The sequence below is a fragment of the Sphaeramia orbicularis genome, chromosome 11, assembly GCF_902148855.1.
Source record: "Sphaeramia orbicularis chromosome 11, fSphaOr1.1, whole genome shotgun sequence".
Taxonomy (NCBI): domain Eukaryota; kingdom Metazoa; phylum Chordata; class Actinopteri; order Kurtiformes; family Apogonidae; genus Sphaeramia; species Sphaeramia orbicularis.
Window position 1 is genome coordinate 48,726,142 of NC_043967.1, and position 21,118 is coordinate 48,747,259.

The 21,118-nt window shown below is 40.1% G+C and overlaps 1 protein-coding gene across 1 annotated transcript in view; it reads left to right on the forward strand.

Annotated features, from left to right (window-relative positions):
• Positions 1-21,118, forward strand: part of macf1a (microtubule actin crosslinking factor 1a) — a 377,887-nt gene that overhangs the window by 278,144 nt on the left and 78,625 nt on the right. The window contains 9 exon segments of the mRNA XM_030146682.1: positions 552-681; positions 2,570-2,769; positions 3,399-3,626; positions 3,700-3,976; positions 4,520-5,118; positions 5,557-5,745; positions 5,854-6,060; positions 7,800-8,117; positions 10,331-10,513. Of these exon segments, the coding sequence (XP_030002542.1) occupies positions 552-681; positions 2,570-2,769; positions 3,399-3,626; positions 3,700-3,976; positions 4,520-5,118; positions 5,557-5,745; positions 5,854-6,060; positions 7,800-8,117; positions 10,331-10,513 (2,331 nt within the window).

Genomic DNA, 21,118 nt, shown 5'->3' on the forward strand with positions numbered 1-21,118 from the left:
CTTATATATCACTATAAATAAAGACACTGTGTTAAATTTGATGATCCTAGTGGTTTTTCTCATCCAGACATGTGGGTTTTCCATGAATCTTAGTCGTGTCCACTTGTGTTACATGCAGAACCTGCCCATTTAAACATAAATAAATCGTGAATTATTTTGCAACAGCAGTCATTTTTGTGAAACACCCTCCCTTGCATAATTAGTTCAATTCTCAAACTGTACTTGTGAGAGAATAAAGAGATATTAAAAAAAATAGTAGCACATATTTTTTGTGTCCTTTTGACCGTGTTACATGCAGATTTTTGTATTAAATATAATGTAAAATAATATAAAAATGTGTTTTATCTGAAAAATAGTTTCTCTTTTATCTCAGTAAGTATTTATTTTTAAAATAGACCCAAAGTGCTTCCAAACTTGCTTCGTAACATTAGTCTACATCTGGTTTGAATTTTTAGCCCCCACATCCTGCTTTTAGGGACCAGTTTCATCGAAGCACCCTTATGTATTATGAAGCTGGTGCTGCTGAGGTAAAAGCATCCTCTCCTCCACAGGCTCTGCTCTCTGAACTGGCTGAACGCTCTGGAAAGGTAGAAGAACTGAAGAGCACACTGAGGAAGTTGATCGCTGAAAACCCTGATTCTCCTGAGGCCGACACCTGGAGACAGCAGCTGCAAGAGATAGGTTTGTCCCGCAACTGAAAACACACACTGAAACTGACGAGTGAAAGAAAAGTGGTTCAAGATACTTTACGTACATATGGAGTCTTTCACAGCCAAACGATAATAGTTACCATGAATAATGTAGAAGGACAGCGTGATGATCATGGAGATACTACGCAGAACAGTAGAGTCATTATGAAGAAAGTATAGCATGTCAGAGCCTGTGGCATGTAGAGGTAACATGTTCCAAGAGTCAGAGAAAGAATACACAGCCTACAGGACCTAACTCACAGAAGCGTCTATTTAGAGTAACATAATCCCTGAAAACAGTGACACGCAACAAACAAACGCTGGAAGTTAACCTAAGAGGACCTCGAATTGGTTTAGTGACACGAAATGGGTGAATGCAGAGCTCTATTCACCTATTAACAACTCCAAATTTTCCCCTTTGTTTTAGCACAAAAAAAAATATTAAATTGTGAAAATATTTGCATTACATTAACCCGAACAAATATGAACAACTTAAGAAATTTATGTGCAATTTTAACAATATTCTGCCTGTTTCTAAATGTTTATTGCTATTGTAGAGCCGATCCGTAATGCACGTGTATAAGTGATAAGTTGAGGCATAAAATTGTTCAAATTGCACTTATTTTTCTCAGGAAATTTAATTTTTTTCAGGTTATTCACATCTTTTTTGTTTGGATAGTTTGTAAATGTAAATATTTTCATAATTTTTTTCTCTAAAACAAAGAGAACAATTTGGAGTTGTCATTATTTATAGGCTACTATGCTACTATTTGACTGGTTTGACCCATTTGAGATCAAATTGGACTATATTAGGTCCCTGAAAGAAAATGAGTTTGGCATCCCTGATTTACTAGATCTTTGTTGACTGATGAAAAAAAAAAAAAAAAAAAAGTTTAGTTTAAACCATATGGAGATGGTTGCTCACCTAAATTAGGATATGTTAATAACTACAGGAAAAAATACTGGCTGCTGTTAGAATCTAGGTAGTTCAGAAGAGAGAAGAAACCTGTAAACATTCAGCTGTTCTGCATTGTTTAAAATATGTATTTTTGCTCACTAGATTAAAAAAAAAAAAATATTCATCATCCAACTCTTAGGCAGCAGGTAGTGAAGCACCAATCTGTTAAAAATTTGTTGAGTGAATTAATGAAGCGATATGGGGAAAGAATAGGATGTAAAAAAAAAAAAAAAAGTTCCCTCTCTCAGTACTTGATGTTTGCAGCCAAAGGCAGTCATTTCAGAAGTTAAACCCCTTCAAGTGTGGTTTTAAATTGAAAAACACATTGTACATGAGTACACGTTACTGAAGACATGAAGTGCAAAGTCATGTAATGCATCCTAATAGTGTTGTGTGTTAGAAAACATCTCCAAAGAAAGTGGTTCAGAAACAATTTCTTAGAGATGGTGAAACACTGAGGATCAGAATTATCCAGGGAGAGAGTGGGAAGTGTTCCTGTCAAAGCTGTTTGTTCACTCTTTCACTTGATATTTTTACCAGCGTCTCCTATGAGGTAACCAAGACAGAAATATTTAAGGTGAAATCCAAGAAGGGGGCCTTTATATTTTATATTTCATAATGCACACACACTCTGTTGGATGCCCAGAACATGAGTCACAGAGGAAAAAACAGAAAGGAGAGGTAGGAGGGACAGAAAGAGAAATCTCTTATTGTTCTGCCACTGTTGTTCTTCACATTAAGTCTGGTAGAACTTAAGAAATGGTTTAAAAAAAAAAAAAAAAAACAAGATGGAGACACAAAAAACAAAACAACTTGTGATGACCTTCTCATTTTTGTCAGTCTTCACTGGAACATGAAAATGCCTTTATCAACATGTTACATTTTATTGTTTATAACTTGACCTAAATTGTCATTTCCCCAGACTCTCGCTGGCAGACGGCCAATCAGACTGCAGCCCAGAGGCAGACTGAGCTGGAGACGTGTGCTGATAGGCTGGGCAGCTTCGCCTCTGCGGCCAATCAGCTGGGCCCATGGCTGAGGGAGAAGGAGCTGATGATGAGTGTGTTGGGACCGTTGAGCATTGACCCAAACATGCTCAACACACAGAAACAACAAGTACAGGTATGAGGCTCAGGAAACCCCACTGAAAACCCCATATTAAAAAGGTAATTTTAACATACGTCCTGCCCCTTTGCATGGGTGTCTCAATGTGTACTACAGTGATGGAACAATAACATTTAAAAGGTGGAAGAAAGTGTGGAAAAAAAAAAACAAAACAACTACATTTCAGGAGCTAAAGAGGCACTACACTACAACACAAATTAACATGAAGAGATAGAGCAGATGAGTTCAGTAGATATCATCTATATGCACACGATGAACAAAAAAACACTGAATCCTGTAGATCATTCTGGATCACTCCCAAAGTATGTGAAAAAAATCTGCAGATTCCATTCGGTTCGGCAGGCACCTTTAAAAGTTATTAATGCACTTACAAACTCAATATGAGTTGGTTTTAATCAGTAAAGAATATCCAGCTGGAGTCATAACAACATACTGTAAAGTCTTTAGCTGTGGAATACCTGACACATACATAGTGTGATTCGAATTACAACTCACAAAGTATTTTATTAATGATGTGGAAATGCCTTGGGATTTTCCTTTCTGTTAATAATGGACCAAATATTTCATGATACCTGATATTTTCTTTCCTGCCTGCTTCATTAAATGTCCGTTCATCTGTCTTTCAGTTCATGCTGCGTGAATTTGAGACTCGGCGGCCACAGTTTGACCAGATGACCCAGTCCGCTGAGGGCATCCTGTCCCAGTCTGGTGACTCCGCCCAGGATCCCAAGGACCTGATGGAGGTGAGAGCTGAGCTGGACTCCATCACCCACCAGTGGGATGACCTGACAAACCGACTGACTCAAAGGTCAAACCACATCGATCAGGCCCAAGGAACCAGTGAACGGTACCAGGTAGGTCATGTGTGATCAGAGTGTGAATGTATGTCTCTGTGACTGTATCTAACCTCCGTCCTGTCCCGTCCAGGCCTTGCTCAGAGAGTTGTCCTCCAGTGTTTCTGCTCTGAGTGAGAGGTTGGACGCTCAGGCCTCACTCAGCGCTCAGCCCGAGGCGCTAAAACAGCGTCTGCAGGAAACCGGCGAGATCCGCTCAGAGCTGGAGAGACGGAGGACTGAGTTGGCTGAAGCTGAGCGGCTCTGTCAGGAGCTTAGTGCCATCGTGGCTGAACCGTACCTGAAGGAAGAGCTGAGTAAACGTCTGGAGAGTGTGAGCGCACCACTGAAGAGTCTGGAGGAGCGAGCTGGTGGGTGGAGTTCAATAGTCGATGCATTTTAGTTGATACAAAGAAACTGTACAAAAGCATCTCCTTCTGTCTGACTGCACAGCATAAAAAGGCATAAAACGAAACTACAACAGATTATAGTGAATTATGTCCAAAGAGTTGCTGCTATGTGAAAAAATATTGCATTTCCTCATCAGTGATGAAGGAATTACTTGTTACACTTATGTTTATTGTTGTAATGTTTCAAAACATTGTGCTGCATATTTGTCTGTGCTGTTGGTCTTTGGCCTGGCTCCTTGACTGTGCTGATGTCTGTGGTTGATTTATTTGCTGATAGAGAATGTCCACATAGAGATTCTACTCCATTTTAATGGGTAAAGTTTTCAAACAATACATTCTTTTAAGCTTAATCCCTCTAAAGCTGTAATGGTAAAAGTGTTTAGATTACAAGAAAGCAAATCCACTGAAACAACTATAACAAAAACAGAACTTCTATTTGTCCTGTTTTGTTTGAAATAGTTTTTCTGTTAATGTTTGTTAATCCTCTCTTCTCTTTTCCTGTAGCTGATGGTCTGTCTCAGCTCCAGGCGGCCCTGTCGTCCACTCAGCAGTTCCAGCAGATGTTTGAGGAGCTGCGATCATGGCTGGACAAGCAGGCGGATCTCAGAGAAACCTCCACGGTGTCCTTACCCTGTCAGCCACAAGCCATCCGCTCTCTGCTGGCACAGACGGACGAGCTCCAGCGGGGAATCGCCAGCCAGCGAGGCTCCTACGAGCTCATTCAGGCTGAGGGAGCGTCTCTGCTCGCCACGCTTCCAGCCGGCGGTGATGAGCGCTCTGCTCTCCAGTCCCGCCTCGCTTCCCTGCGACAGGACTGGGAAGGCCTGAACCAGAGAATTTCAGAGCGGGAAGGCAGACTGAAGACCACTCTGGGCAAAGCAGAGGCCTACCAGCAGCACAAAGCTGAGCTGACACCGTGGTTAACAGACTGTGAAGAGAAGGATGGAGAGATCCAGCCTTCACTGGAACCTTCTGCTCTGGACGAAGCTTTACAGAAGGCCCGAGGTCTATCACTGGACCTGGAGAGACGGCAACCACACCTGGAGGCCTTTAACACCGCTGCAGATCAGCTGTTAGAACAATGCTGCATCGGGGAGGAAGAGGTATGCACACGGTGTAATTTAACAGATTGGATATTTTCTACTCTGAAGTGTGTTGTATTACAGCAGACGTAAAACACATTATTTTGTTCCTTAAGTATAAAATTAATTTCAGTTTAATTCTGAGTCACATTTCATACAAAATTTAGCCATAAGAGTATGATAGACCAAGATTAAAACACTATAGACATTTAGTATACTTCTGAAAAAATAAAAGTACCATAAAACATTGATTGGGGTTAAAACTTGGTGATTAAAAATAATGCAAGAAATGATGAAGCACCTTAATTAAAAGCCAGGCTTAACACATACGAAGAAAAATATCCTCAGATGCTTAATTCATCAAGGTGGACTTTGTTGGTGGTGTTTTTATTGTAGCTCATTAAAGGTCATAAGTCAGATAAATGAAGAAACTGTTTAATACAAACTAATCATCTTCAGGTCCGAGATGAGAAGGCCCAGCTGAACCGCCGAGTGGACCGTCTGGGTGAGCGGCTCCATAACCGAACCTCGCAGCTGGAGGAACTGGCCGGTCGCCTGAAGGAATTTGAGGAGGGCAGACAAGCAGTAGAGCGGAGACTGGAGGCCGCCAAGCACCAGATTGAAGTCCAGGAGGCTCTAGGGCCTCAGGTGCCGAAACTAAAATATACATACTGTCATTTTAATTTTTCATGGTTTTATAAATGTGCTGTAGTTGTACGAACAGAGACCATGAATGTTTACTTGTCTCCCCTTCAGGCATGTAGCGCTAAGAGTCTGGAACGGTTGAGAAGTCAACAGGAAAGCCTGAGGTCGTTGCAGCCTCAGGTGGTGTACCTCAGAGACCTGGCCCAGGGCCTGGTGCAGGACGCACCCCAGACACCAGGAGGCGGCACTGAGGGCGCAGAGAGGCTTCAGGAACAGGCCAAAGCCACCGAGAAAGAGTATGAAGGCGTTACAGAGAAGGTGAGGAGCGAGGTCGAAATCAGAAAGAGATCAGCAGGATATGTAATTGAGATTGACATCAAGTTCTCTGTTACATCTACACTTAATAATGAACAGAAACTGAATTTGTTTCAGTAGCTGGTTTAACCACAGACAGTTAACATAATCTTAAAACAAAAACAGTGTTACAGAAAATGACATTTTCCAATACTGTTGCCAGTTAAAGATGTTGTTCATAATATAGTGTTCCGTATCATTTTGTCTCTGTCACTGATTTTGTAATATGACAAATTGTTAATTACACATACAATTGTTAATAACACCACAAAGTTAGAGTCTAATGTGAAATTTCCTAATATTAGCAGCTTTGCTATTCCTGTAATGGAGAGTAATGCTGTGCTGATGGTTGTTCATGTTCATACAGAGATTAAATGGTTTATTCTATCATCAACACATCACATGCAAATAGCATTGAGTATTATTCTTGTTTCCTCACCTTCCAAGAGGACTTTACACCCACTAAGGGATGGATGTAAGATTCAAATAGTTACCAACTTGGAAATATTTCAGTTGGTGCAACCTTTTAAATGCTAATAGCATACGAAGCGAGTGTCAAGTTAGAAATCACATTGAAACTAGGCTGTGTTTTACTTATAGCAGGTCCGTTCCCTAACAGGACCGCACTCTCTTAAAGAGTAGCTGAGGTCACAGTCAAAACATGGGATGTGTAAATATAAAGCCTGTTCTTGTGTCATAAAATAAGTTTATCACCAAAAGATCTGGGGCATGCTCCAGGGTGTCTGCACACTCCTGTTGAAATGTAGCGAAAGTGGTTTGTTAGTATCGCTTTGTAGCTCAGTGTCGGCACTCAGCACTGTATTTAACATGTTTTCATAGTCAGTGTTTGTGTTTGTAGGTTTGTGGGTTTGTGTTTGTAGGTTTCCTCTTCCCAAACCTGATCTGCTATTGCCAGTGAAAGCTACTCAATGTCCAAAATACACCGAACCCGTATGTTAAAACATTTCAGAGTCCTTCCCCCAGCAGGTATCTGTCAATATGAGTTAATAGAACTCGGACAATTTATGCAGTCGTGAGTGTGGAGATGTAAAAACGAGGGTCTATTTATACCAGTGGTCAGTGTGTGAGAGGGTGTCAGATCTAGTATGTGTGTATTTCGGTGTGTGTTGCATATATGTGTGGGTGATTTGCAGACAAGTGTCGGTGAGCTGAGAGAGAGAGCAGAGCCGCTAAAGCTGTCTGAAGAGTTTTAGAGTTTCTTTGAGTTACAGTCGTCATATATGGTCATTGTGGACATTCGACACTTTGTCTTAGTATGAAATGTAAACCAGAGCTTTGAGAATCCTCCACTCACACTTATTGCATCTCTTTTGTGCAATCCAGCTTTATAATATTCCATTTACGGTTGCAGCGATGAGCCATCACTCCACTGTTATTCACTCAATGTTCTATTTTTCTTTGATTAAATATGAGCTGTTGTTGTGTCTGAGAAGTTGTTGCTGTGCCGTAGATGATGCAGTGAATGTGCTCTGGGTTTTATGTTGCACATCAGCCTGCTCTTAGATAATGCCTCCTCTGTCTCTTTCTTGAACCTGCACCAGCAAAATCAGGTTTTACTTGCTGTTGTGTTGAATCGTGTCCTTGTTTGGTCGCCTAGTAGGTGCCTCCTTCTACTGTTATTTTGCCCGATGATTAAAAATTGAATAAAAAACGGATGCTTCTGTGTCTTCTTCCTCTGTCAGATTGAGAACTGTTGCTCGTCGCTGGAGTCTCGGTTGCAGGGCGTCGGCGAGGTCCAGTCCCACGTGCGCGACGTCTTCTCACGCCTCGCCGACCTGGACGACGAGCTGGACTCTCTCAGTCCGGTCGGTCGCGATGCCGACTCCCTGGCCTCGCAGGCGGATGCTCTGAAAGGCTTCCTGTCCCGTCTGGCCAACCTCAGGACGGAGCTGGAGGGGCACGCGGCGGAGTGTACCACCATGCTGCGGCGGGAGGGGTCCTCCCCAGACCTCCTGGCTCTGAGGAGGGAGACGGAGGCTCTGAGTCGACAGGCCGGCAAGGTGAGAAACGGCATTTACTCACAGCTCTGGAAAATAAAGCACTCACAATGTCCAGAACTGAAATCCAGGGCAAACTTCTGGAATGTGATCAGAAGTTTGGGGGGGGGTGTCCGAACAAGGATGAGCCCAAAACCACCAGACAGAAAAGCTCAATATTTGACGCCCAGTTTCACAGTCAACAAAAAGATGCAATTAAAATCCACACTTGAGTTGGTGGAACTTTAACCTTTGTGTAATCAGACAAACTTTAAGGCTCAGATCATTCAGTTGCTGCAAAAAATTACAGTTAATTACAGAACATCAATGAGGTGAACACAAATGCACTATATGGACAGAAGTATTGGGATACGTTGAATTCAGGTGTTTCTTTTTTAACTCTTTCAGTGCCATGGGCCGATTAAATCGGCTTTACGAATACAACCTTTAAAGTGCCACGGGCCGATCAGATTGGCTTTGGAGAACACGCCATATTTGTGTACAAACAAACCATCCACCCCCATTTCTTTCTCACATTTCGATGACGTTCTTTCAAATCTTCTTGCAAATTACGATCAATAATGAATCGGCTGCGTCCGTTGCGTCTTGAATCTAAGTAGCAATCGGTCGGATGTTACCGAGCGGTTTTTGACCAAGGAAGAGCTCGCGTTTCGTCTTCTGCTTGGGAAATTTTATGAATGAATTTATGAATGAAATCATATGCAAATTAGATGGCCATTTTGTAGTAATATCGTAAACACCGCGATCTGTCAAAACAGTCCCATCTGCTAGAAAATGAGTTCTGATGACGATTCAGACTTCGATTATAAAAACGATGCGGAATACTGAAGAACGGCCAAATTCTGTGGCACTTTTAAGGCTTATTAGCCCCTTAACTGTCTGGCACCGAAAGAGTTAACAGGGGTCTGGGATACAAAACAATAATGGCAAATGTTAAATAATTGTATATTGTGATAAATTGTATTGCATTGGTTAGTTTTGTTTAAATTGTTATTTGCCTCAGAGATGGTTTTTACTTAATTTCTCTCAACATTGTTTTTTTAAAATACATGACTGATTTTAAATGTTCTACCTCTTAATTTTTTAAAATATTTTTCATGCTCTGACTGTAAATAATTATTTTCTACCACAGCTAACCATCTACTTTGCCCACATCTCACTTAGGAAGAAAATTCTCCCATTAAACTTTAAGGAAATATTGATGTTTATAAACTATATGGACAAAAATATTGGGACACAACATGTCAACAGCTGTAAGATGTGATGTTCATGATGATTTGAGATTAAACCAAATTCAAAGTGTCGCGAGGTCAATGGCATCACAGATGGACAGCCCATTACTTTTTGATTCACAACTTTTGAACAAGACAAGTTCAAGACAAATATTACACATAATTGGAAAGGTTGAAATGCCATCTTAAATATAGTCAAAGGGCAAAATTTAGTTTCAAATAATTTTAAATGGAAAAATATCAAAAACTACTGTGTCACGGATGGACAAAAAATTAAAGTTTACTTTTTGCAAGAATTACAAAATTTTCAAAAGTGAAGTTCCTCTGACATTTTCATCCTAAAATGTGTTCAGTGTATACCTCAAACCCTCTATTTTACAACCTGATAAATGGTTAGAGGAAAAAAATATTTTATCACACCTAAATAGCATGAGTTTTGAAAAATGGCAGCGTCACGGATGGACAACAAAAGTGAATATCAAATTGAACATTTTTTTATTTCAATTATCAAAATCATATTTTTTTTTTTACAATATTTACAACATACAAATAATATTAGCATTGTAGTCAAATATATTTTTCATAGATGTATGCATTTATTAATTTTAAGCACTGTATGTTTAGAATATGACATAAATAATGAAATAGTCAAATATCAATGTATTTGGAATAAATTTAGTTCATTTATGAGAGTTTATAAAATGAACCCACATTGACAGCAGAAAACTGTCACTTTGCAAATATTCACACTCATAAAACTGATTTCAAAATATATTTTCCTGAAAATATAAGTAAATACCTAAAATATAAGTTTGGTGTATATTATTGTAATTAAAATTTTTGGAACACAACACAACACACCACACCTGCAGACTGGGACCAGTGGGCTGCCATGTCATGCACCTGAGGGAGCACTTTTTAACCTGTTAGCATAAATGTTACACTGTGTGCATTGATTTGTCTTTGTTTGTCCCTAAACTCCAGCTGAGTGAACGCGGACAGGCCCGGTTGGACCAGATAGAGGACGCTGCTGAGAGGGTTCGTGACTTTTACAGGCTGGTGGCCGAGCTGCAAAGCCTGCTGGGAAGGGCTGAAGAGGGCCTGAATGCACAGGGCATGGTTGGCACAGAGGTGGAGATCATCAAGCAGCAGCTTCAGGAGTTTAAGGTAGAATGGATTTATTTACACCAGCTGAGTTTGGACCTGCGTGTGAGTGTTACAGGTGTGACTGCTGATCAGTTCTTCTTCTTATCTCTCATGCATGGTTTTCATATTAGTGCATCTGGGCTTGATTATGTCAGTAAGAACATGTGAAACTGTAGTGAAGATATTTTTTTCCTCATCGAGCAACTGTGCCCGATGTGCACAGATGAACAGAAAATCAGTGAAACTTGAGCTGAGTTTTAAGGCCCAGCTCTGTGGTTCGTGACTAGTGACATTTTCCATTTGTCAGTTCTGTGAGGAGGTCTCATCCACGCTTCGCTTTTGCCTCCAGAGAGCGTGAGGTAAAGGCCTGTGTGTGATTTGAGTGTCAGGAGTCAGAGACAGTTATTATCTGAGTCACACATCTCTTTAAAATGCTTGACACGCTGCTGAATCACACCGCTTTTTTTTTTTTCTTTCAAGGACAGCTCTCCGTGTTCTCTCAGCCCAAACACATCCACCCTCTCTTCTCACGTATATCAAAGCCTCCGTCCTTGTGTTGTTCATGCATTACCCTTCCAGCGTTCTGAACTTGTTAGCCCTGTCACCACGGTGATGGACACAGGTCTAAATTTGATACCAGAGTCTGTCTTTTCAGCCCCTTCTCGCCCTTCTGTTGTTGTTAAAAGACACTCAGTGAAAGAATGTGGAACCTCTTTGCTGTTGTCCTATTGTTGTTTCTTTGATTCTAGACATTTGAAGGTTATTGGAAAATAGAAAATGGCATCTGAGAAAAAAAAAAAAAAATCCCCATTTAGAAAGTCATCAATAGTTCTGGTAACTTTCCCAACTGTAACTTTTAAGGACTAGATTTGATGTTTATAAAGACGACAGCATCACAGTATTTTACGAGATACTGAATTATTAACCTGTATCGCATCACCTCATTCTTTCCACATCCTTGTTTGTACCCTCTGATATGACCTACAACAGCATCTGATTGATTAGCGCCCCTTCAGGCAATATGAGAAATGACAAACAACACAGATAATGGTCAAATGTACAAAATTACTGTTACTTTCTGGTGCTTAAAAGTCTGTTTTGTAAGAGCATTATATAATAAAAATCTAAAATTAAATAAGAGAAAATTAAATATAATATTTCCCACCAGCAGTGGTTCCAAATTTTTTCAACTTAAAGGTGCGGGAAACTTTCGGCAACAATTTTTCATCAAATCTGTAAAACCCCAGTCATAGTCTAAGTGTCACGAATCCATTAGTCTTTCTGTGATTTCTCACCTAAATCTCTTCCCTCACAATAAACAGTTTTGAAGTGTACTCCACCATAAACAAACCATTTGTTTACAAACAGAGCCGGTAGTCACTCGGGTATCTTCGGAATTTTGTCACGATGTGCATTGTGGGAAGCGGAGGCTCGCTCAGTTGCCTGGCAGCGGCAGCGCAACCATGTGATGTCATATGGGTGCAACAAACATGATGCGGAAACGGCTGGAGAGAAGCGGAGCTCCAGCCGTTTCCACGTCATGCTTGTCTTGAACCTCGCGATGTTCATGGGTTAAAACCAGGCTAAATCTCATTTCACAATCTGTGATTAATAAGGAATAGTGGAAAGTTAACTAGTTGTCCACAATCTATGCATTTGTTTTGAAATGAAGAGAAAATATTCGTATTTTGAAGGCAATATTATAGTTTAATTGGCATTTTTTATAACAGTATTTAATCACTGAGTTCAGCCAATGGGAACATGTTACCTTCTGCACAAAACAAAGACCAGTGCAGAGTCACAGCTGAATTTCATCAGACATCGTGTGGTGTTTGGCGTTAAGAACCAGACTACAGTAGCACAGTGCTTCATTTAAACCCAGGAATCTCACAGGAGCTGGCTGAGGAATGCGCTTTACTGGCACCTCCATTGTGTTTTATGACTTCACCGCTGGTTTCTCTGGTGCACACTGCTCCTTCAGTCCGACTACTATCATTAAAGAGCACATTTTCCCCCCGTGATGTAATATCCTGTCCACTTTAGAAAACTGTGGAAGTATGCGAGGCTCCCACGCACAGGCAGCACACTAACCGCTTTCTCCATCTGCCGCCGTGATCCAAGAAGGTTATGGTTTCTGAAAATGATTGATGATTCATGTGAGATGAGCACTAATCATTTACATGCATTTGAAGAATTTAGTAGGAGTCCTGCTCATCCCCAAGAGTTCTGTCGACTCCGCTGTTGTTAAGATGTGTGGGCGGATCAAAGAACACTTTTTTCCTCTTCATGAGTAGTCTTCTGTTTTCTCTTCATCTTTTTCTCCTGGTTTTCATTCATCCTCTCGCTTTCATCTCTCTTTTTATCTTAATGTCGTTATTTGGATATTTAGTGAAACATCTTTATCGTTCTTACATCTTGGCCTACTAACCTCAGCGTGGCAGCTTGTTGCATGTTTCTGGGTCTCTCTCGCTCTTGATTTTTTTTTTTTTTTCTTTTTTTTTTTTCCTCTCTCCGGTGTTGTAATGAGAGCAAGCTGAGTGAATGTGTAGCAGAGAACAAACAGACAGCACAGATAAAGAGGTGTTGAGCGAAGAGGAGAGAGAGAGAGAGGGTTGTGAAAAGCTAAATAGGCTATTCCTGAAACAGACAAAAGAGTCAGTGGAAAGCTTTTACATGTGGGCATTTTGTTATTTTTTCTGTATTCTGTGCAGCAAGTAAATCATTCAGGGGAAGTGAATATGTTGGAGAGGAGGAGGATATTTTTATAATTAAATAATGTTTTTATCAAACCAAAAACACTCATTTGAAACCAGGTTCTCACACTTATTCTGCTCCATCTTTGATTAAACAAAAGGCTAAATTACTCAGAAAATTTAACACATTACTTGTTACATTCATGAAGGAAAAAGGCAAATATTCTCTAATTATAACTTCTCCGTTTTGCCTGGTTATGATGATTGTATCTGTGTGATAATGAAGGGAATATTCAGGCGGTTTTTCATTGTTGATCACACAAAACTATTGGCATTGGCTCTTATTGCAGTTTCGTCGGTGTTACCATGGTAATGCTTGTAGCATTATACACATTGTATACATCCTCATCACCTGAAGAACATTGGCTAAAAGCTCAACAAAACCAATTTTTGGAAAACAGAACACAACTCAAACAAATTAAAGTTAAATGGGAAAATTTCAAGAAGAAGCTAACAGTCTGAGTCCAACGTACGTCATGAATAATTTCAAAAACCAATGACACAAACTGTGCAGCTCTAAGCTAACACTAAGCAGATAAAACACAGCTATAGAGTTACATCTGAGAAAAACTTAACAACAACTGGGAACTACACATCAATCAGATATTTATCTCTCTACCTGCATGATTAGCTGAAGTGTGCGTCATTGGGTAGATAATCCACATCAGTGGTTCCCAGCCTTTTTTGGTTCATGAACCCATTTTAACATGACAAATTTCTGGCAACCCCAGACATTCAAAACAGAGACATTTTTCTCTCATATGTCTTAGCGGGGCCAGGTGGGTGAAGAAATATTTCCATTCTCTGTTCGGTCCAGTTTTCTGACTGCGACTGTGTCCAGGCAGGTTGAAGTGTAGTAATGCATGTGATCACATGATCGGGTCAATCAAGATATGCCCTCTCAAATATTATATCCTGCATTTTATTTGAACTTGATTTTTATTAGGAAACATTTGGTGTTTTAATTACAATGAAACATATATTGAATCATGAAAAAATGTTTTTATTAGTAATTTTCTTAATTTTTGTATCAATTACTAGAAATTTCAGGTGACCCCATTTGAATTCCAGGCGACCCCAAGGCTGAATATCACTGTTCTACAGCTTCAAAACATAGTCCACACAAGTCGGTAGAATTCTTGTTTCATCTCCAACCACTACAAAATACTGGATTTCTCCAAACTCCAAACCAAAGGTTCAATATGTTACACTGGTTCATATTTGTGTGTGTACATGGAGTTAGTGTTGTTTGCTGATGGTACCAGTCTCCATTTCTAACCTGTTAGTAGCCGCTGATGCGCATTGGTGCAGCTGTAGAGAAGAAGAAAACAGGCATTTAACAACTCAGGAGCGAGCGTGAGGATTTTCACAGAAAATCTGACCTGATTCCTTTACGTGTAACGGTGCACGGGTTGTTTTCATGGTTGTAGACGACTGAGAAAATCAATGAAGGTGCTCATTTTTATCAATATGATCCATTCAGTTTGTATGTAGACTGTGCACCTTTAAATAATTGGGACAGTGTAAACATTTTGTAACATCGATCAAACAGTGAATAAATGATACGAGTAAGTAATTGACAGATTAATTGATTAAGGTTTAACCCTAATATATTTGTAGTTATTTATTAATGTACTTGGCCAAGCTGGAAGAAATCAAATCAATGAAAACAAAGAGCTGCAAAAGCTTTTAAGAAATAATGAATGGCTTCAGAAAGAAGTGCAGAGTGTGGCTGAACATATTGATCTTGTGTACAGTTATTTATGTAAAGAAATGCTTACAGTGTAACTGGAAAAGTCCACTTGAGCTTCAACTTTGAGACCAGATCTGTATTTTACCAAAGTATTTAATGTGCGTTTCCTCTGGGTTGCATTTTATTAGTTGAACTCACTACAGACTAATCAGTAAAACACGCAAATACGAAACTGATCCATTTAACCTTTTATTGAGTTAAATAAGCCGCAATGATTGTAGGTTAATCAGGTTAGTCATGCACCGAGTAAAGGGGGGGGTTAAGGCTGAGGAACCTGTGGTGGAGGTGCAGACGGACTGGGTACAAAAGTAAAAGCAGGGGCAGAATGGATAATAGCTACTGTCTGCGGGGTATGTAGAGCATGGCAAAATGGTCTGTCACTCTATCTGAGGGCGGGGGGGTATTTATAGGAGGCAATGAAGGGAGGATGGCAGGGGGGATAATGTCAAAAAGGACAGAAAATACCAGTCAGACAGTTGGAAAGAGAGGAGATCGTCACGGAGAGCAGGAGGATCACGAGGCAGGATTACAGATGCAGCGGCAAAGATAAGGAAATAATGGGATGGGATAGAGTCAGAGGCTTTTTCCGCACATCGCCTGTCCTCAGTGTGACCCTCCTCTGACACCGTTTCATGTTTATCTTCGGTCTGTTTTGTAGCTGGAGTATCTATCAGTTCTACCCCGTTGTTATAGTCGTAAGTTGGACGATCAGAGGATGTCCCCGGTCCACTCGTCCTCTGGTCTCCTGCTTTGTCCCCACCTCCCTCTACCTTCTGTCTCCCTCACTCTGCCTCTGTAACTGATCCAGCTCGGCTCATTTCAAACCTAAACATGTCTGTCTGGCTCCAAAACAGACCAGGCCACCCCTCTCCTCCTCCTCCTCCTCCTCTACCCCCTCCTCGCCATCCTTCCCCTCCCCCAGCAGACCCCATTTCCAATCCAGAGGGATGATGTCATGCCAGTGCTTAGAAAGAAGTGGGGGTGTCAGTCGAGGTGTGTTTGTGTGTGTGTGTGTGTGTGTGTGTGTGTGTGTGTGTGTGGGTCGATGGGTGGATGAAGGGTCATGGGAGTGGGTGGTGATGTCAGATTATTGTTTAAACTCCAGCTCTGACTTTACAGACTCTTAGTGGGTCAGTGAGGTAATGAGAATCAGTCTGCTTTTGTGTCTTCGTCATCAGCGCTCATGTCACAAATAATAAAGAAACACGATTTTGTGTCAAAAGTCGATACTTAATCTGCATTAGCATGTATTTGTGCACTAGAACCAAAATCTGGCACTCAGTCTTTTCAGATTCTTTGTTTCACATAGTTCTGGTGTGAATGAATGTGCTTCAGTATTTAAAGCGACAGTTCACCGAGTAGCTGTGGAATGTTTTTTTGTAGTAGGAGCTTGATACTGGCACAGATGATTCCATTTGTCCATTTTAGCAAAATCAAATTACAATACACATGTTACAGTTTATTTTTCAGCTCATCTACATTCGTAGATACACAAAACAAGATTATAAGATTAAGAATAAACTTATTCAAAAAGTTGAAGTTATGGTAGCATAGTGTTTTGTAATAAGAATGTATAAAAGTGCTACAGATTTACTCCATTCGTACTTGATTGTATTCAAGCATTTCAGTCGATACCATGTGTATTGGATGTTTGTACCAGTTTATACCAATACATTTTTGTTTTAAATCAGTTTGCTTCAGTATTATGGATGAAACTAACAGTGACATTCATACATGTCTTGGGCCCCCATTTATAAGCTACGGATAGCTTCTGGGGTTACCCTTTTTACAAAATCATATCTTGCTGGAAATTATGAGTGTAACTTGTATGCATATTTTAAATGATTTGTAAATAAATGTGAACTGAACTGATACAGATTTAGGTCACTTTTAAAATGTGGAATAAATGGCAGGTAACTTTTGGATGAATGAAGACCTTTATATACAACAGTTTAGATCTTGACCTTCGAAAATAGTGACATCATACACCAAAGGTCTATTTTCACAAGTCACTGAAGGGTGAAAACCTTAAAACAAACGACTGGAACTGGAATCTGACTCCCCAGGGCAGAGTTCTTCACGTCTAGAGCAAAGAACCTTTGTAGCAACACATGGACAAGGACTGAGCAGAGAACATTGGTTCCACATGATTCATGTAAAACTGAGACTTTTGGAAACGATGACGCAGACTTGCGTATATCAGTAACTATACTTCACCCTAATTTATCATGTGACCCTTTTCAAAAGAAAACAAGACATTAACGTTTTCCACCAGCTGCAAATATAATACGGATACTGAAATACAGGCGTGTCTGTCTCTGCTAAAACCTGGTTTTTAAATGTAGACGTATCAGTGTGATATGGCCTGATGAAGTCACCCTGATGTCGTCAGTGGTGTCATACTGGGTCGGCCTTCTAAATAACAATAATGTAGTCATTTGTTGAAAAATGTCATGTCTTAAATGTTGTAAAATTTGCACTTAACTTGATTGAAAATGTAATGAAAACACTAATATAATAGTGTATTACGTTGTCTATTGAATGTTATTGTGAAATCCATAAAGACCTTTTATTACGTTACTGGTCAAGTTATTACAGTATTGGGTTTTATTTCTTTTTTGATCAAGTTAAGTGGAATTTTTCATTAAATTCTCTGCAAAGGCTTGTTTTTTAAAACTAAAAGTGTAGGTTTCGAAAGGGGTCTAATGATAGAAGTTATTAAGGTGTTTACGTGAAATAAACGATGAAGCAATGAAGTTTTTTCGAAGCTTGAAAGAGTCAGGAAAATAGCTGTTTGTCTCTTAGGCCTGAGTCTGTATGAACACCCCCACTTCCTGGGAAAATCAGAAAGTTGTGCCCTCTAAATATATCGCTGTACACATAACACTGAAAGCTAATTATAGACACAAAGCAATGCATCTGTAATCAGCTTTAAACATTTTATGAGACATTTTTAAGCTTCGAAGGTCGGCCTCATTATGGCTCAAGCAGTTGGATTTGTAAGATTTATATGTATTTTACAGGAAACTCGGTTGAATTAAATCTGCAGGTTTTCATACCAAAACGCTCAGTCTTTCATAGACAGTAAACATATTATTTCTATAATAGCATAAATAGGTTTAGCTTAACCTAAACACTGAGGCTCTTTTCCTTTACTACAGATAAGATGGCTGCCATGAAGTCATTTTTCCTATCATTTTGGAAGGAAATGACAACATAACTCATGATAATAGACATAATTTCAACACTATGGTAAAATATTAAGCCATTTTCTTCCAGTGTCACCTTTGTTGTCCCCTTCAGACATTGCTCCTTGAGAAATGTTTCTGTTTATTGTCCTCCTCGACAGTGAAATTAAATATCCGCCCTTGAACATATTTAATCACTGAAGCGCCCTGTTTTCATGATTGTAATGAAGCTATGACTATGATATATAGTGTCCAACCCTAAAAACAAGGAGAGGTCATGAACACGTGAATGGAGATGATGTTAAGTTAAGAAATAAGGTCAGAGTATTTGCTGTGTTTCTTTTTCCCAGTCAGAGTTTCAGTATTTATCGTGTACATGTTTGTACATGACCGTCCTGTCTGCACATATGTGCTACTGTGGAATCTGTGTTTGTATTTAGGGACCGACAAGGTGTGTGTGTTTGTGCGTGCGTGCCGCGTGCATCCGAGGATGGTTCTAATTCCAGTCTTTTTCGGGGTGCAACCGGAATCTCAGCTGTCTCCTCACCCCGCCCCGACACACAAACGCACACACATTAGGGTGCGGCATCAACATCCCTCCACATGCCCCCGGCTCCCTTCGGCCCTGAGCAGCTGACTTAGTCTTTGGGTGGGACGAGAACACACATACAAACATGCAAACACACACACACACTGGGGTTTCAGGGGGAGGGGGGGGGGGGGGGGTACGAGGCTCTAAACCCGAATCTGCAGATGGACATTCCAGTGAAGGGCTGGTTAGTCTGGATGACAGCACAACAGGAGGAGAGTGTGTGGACACGTTTGTGAAAATCCCATCTTAAATCATGACCCCATGCTTCCTCTGTCTTCACCCCTACATCTCCTTCTCCCTCACACCTTTTACCCCTTCCTCCTTATTATTTTATCCTCCCATTGTCTCCCCTTACCAGCGATTATCCTTCAGTCTTTACTCCTTGGACTCTGTAAGCCCGTGACTCATTGTCCTTCCCGCACCGACTGTGTCAGCAACTATTTAATGATGGGGGTAGAAGTTGAGCCAAAGTGGGCCATCAGCTCACTCGGTGTCTATTGGCCCATGCTGCGAAGTTGGAACGTTTCCTAATTTTTTGCCTATGAGGCTGCTTACACTTAAATTTTAGATTTTAACAATCAGCAGATATGTTAGGTGTTTATAGCTTAGCAGAATAAAAGTACAGGAAAATATCTGAACTTTAAGAAAGGAGTTATCAATGTGAGATCAGTTCACTGATGGAGTGGAACTAGTAATATTGATATATACTTAAATTCCAAAATAAATGTAATCTCATACAATTAGACAGTTCAGCAATGCACCCACTCTACTTACAACAACAGCAGGCTTCAAATCAATTGTCAGTGAAATAAGCAAAAACGTTGATTGTAACGTGAGGAGATGGACTGACAGACTCACAAACATTCATATGTAGACATGTGGAGGTTATTAAATCCTATTAATCAAAAATATCAGTGATTACACAACAATTAGACCATATTTACTTCAGTAGCAGTGTTTCATGTAATTTTAATAAGATTTAAATGTAATACTCTTCAAGCCAGAGAAATATTTTTGTGTATTTTACATCTGCACGTGTCCTCAGATAAGGCTTTAAATAACAAAAAAAGTCATTCAGGAACCAGTTTTGCATGACATTGCTCTAAATGTAGGCTTAGTCTGTAGGAAGGCTAATCGAATTCTCTGAGTTTGTTGTTTGTGATCTGCAGATTTGATATTTGTTTAATCGATGTGGCTTGAAATAAACATCAATCCTGTAGTTATAAGGTGAAAATGCAGTACCCAGCCCATTTTAGACCGTGTAATATCAATGTGGAGAGCATCAAAACTAAATTAAAATGCCTTTTCCCAGATCTAATGACTGTTATTGATCCAAGTGGACTTCAGCAACTTTTGTTTTTTTTATGGTTTGGACACTTTTCAAAATTTTCCAAAACATAGGATACTAAAAATGGTCAAAAATTATTAGAAATTCTATATTTTTATTAAAAAATGCAAAGTGTTCCGGCTGTAGGACCTCCATTATTCACGATTACGTATCAGAGTCCACCGCATACTTATAACTTAGAGTGAATTTCCCCATTGAAGTCTCATCTAATCTAATCTAAACAGCACCTAAACCCCTTTAAAACCAGGGCAAAACCTGGTATTCCGTTAAATAGTGCTGTGAGGTTTACCCTGTCTGATCTGTTTAAGACTTTTCAGCTTCATCGTTACCCATAAAGTAAGTGAATAATTCAGATGGATTAGTTTTACATTTAACTGGGTAACTCACAGTGTATAATATTAAATGAATGAATAAAGTTTCCTATCCCCAGTAAAGTGTGAGTGTGTGTCCTGATTCAGCTGTAGTCCAGTTTCAGTGGGACGTGGACTTACTTGTAACCTGTTTTCTACCGTCAGCGGCCATGTTGGATAGCCTACTTCAGACTCGGAGGTGGCGTGCAGTCCAAAGAGTTCAGTGTGTCACAGCCCAATAACCCTCCCATGACTCTCTGACTAATCCAAGTCATACGTCATCTAAACACCAGCGCTGTGTACTGGCTCTTAGAATTTTCCTGGACCTGGTTCTGGTCTCTTTCACTCTGCATATTTGTGTGCGTGTGAGCCTCCGTTCACGTATAAGTGTGTGACTGTTTCTTTCTGTGCGTGACTCTGATTTCTGTCTATGTCTGCATGTGCTCGCTCTGCCTCTCTAAGGGGCTGATCGGATCAAGTTAACAGAATTTCTCTAATCGTATAACTTCATTCGCCGGGCTGAACTTTCCTGTAACCTGCTGGCACACAAGCACTCCATGAACACACATCGCTCACCTCCGCCTGCATATACGAGAGACTGATGGGTTTTATGTGGTGATTTGAGTGATGAGAATATGTCTG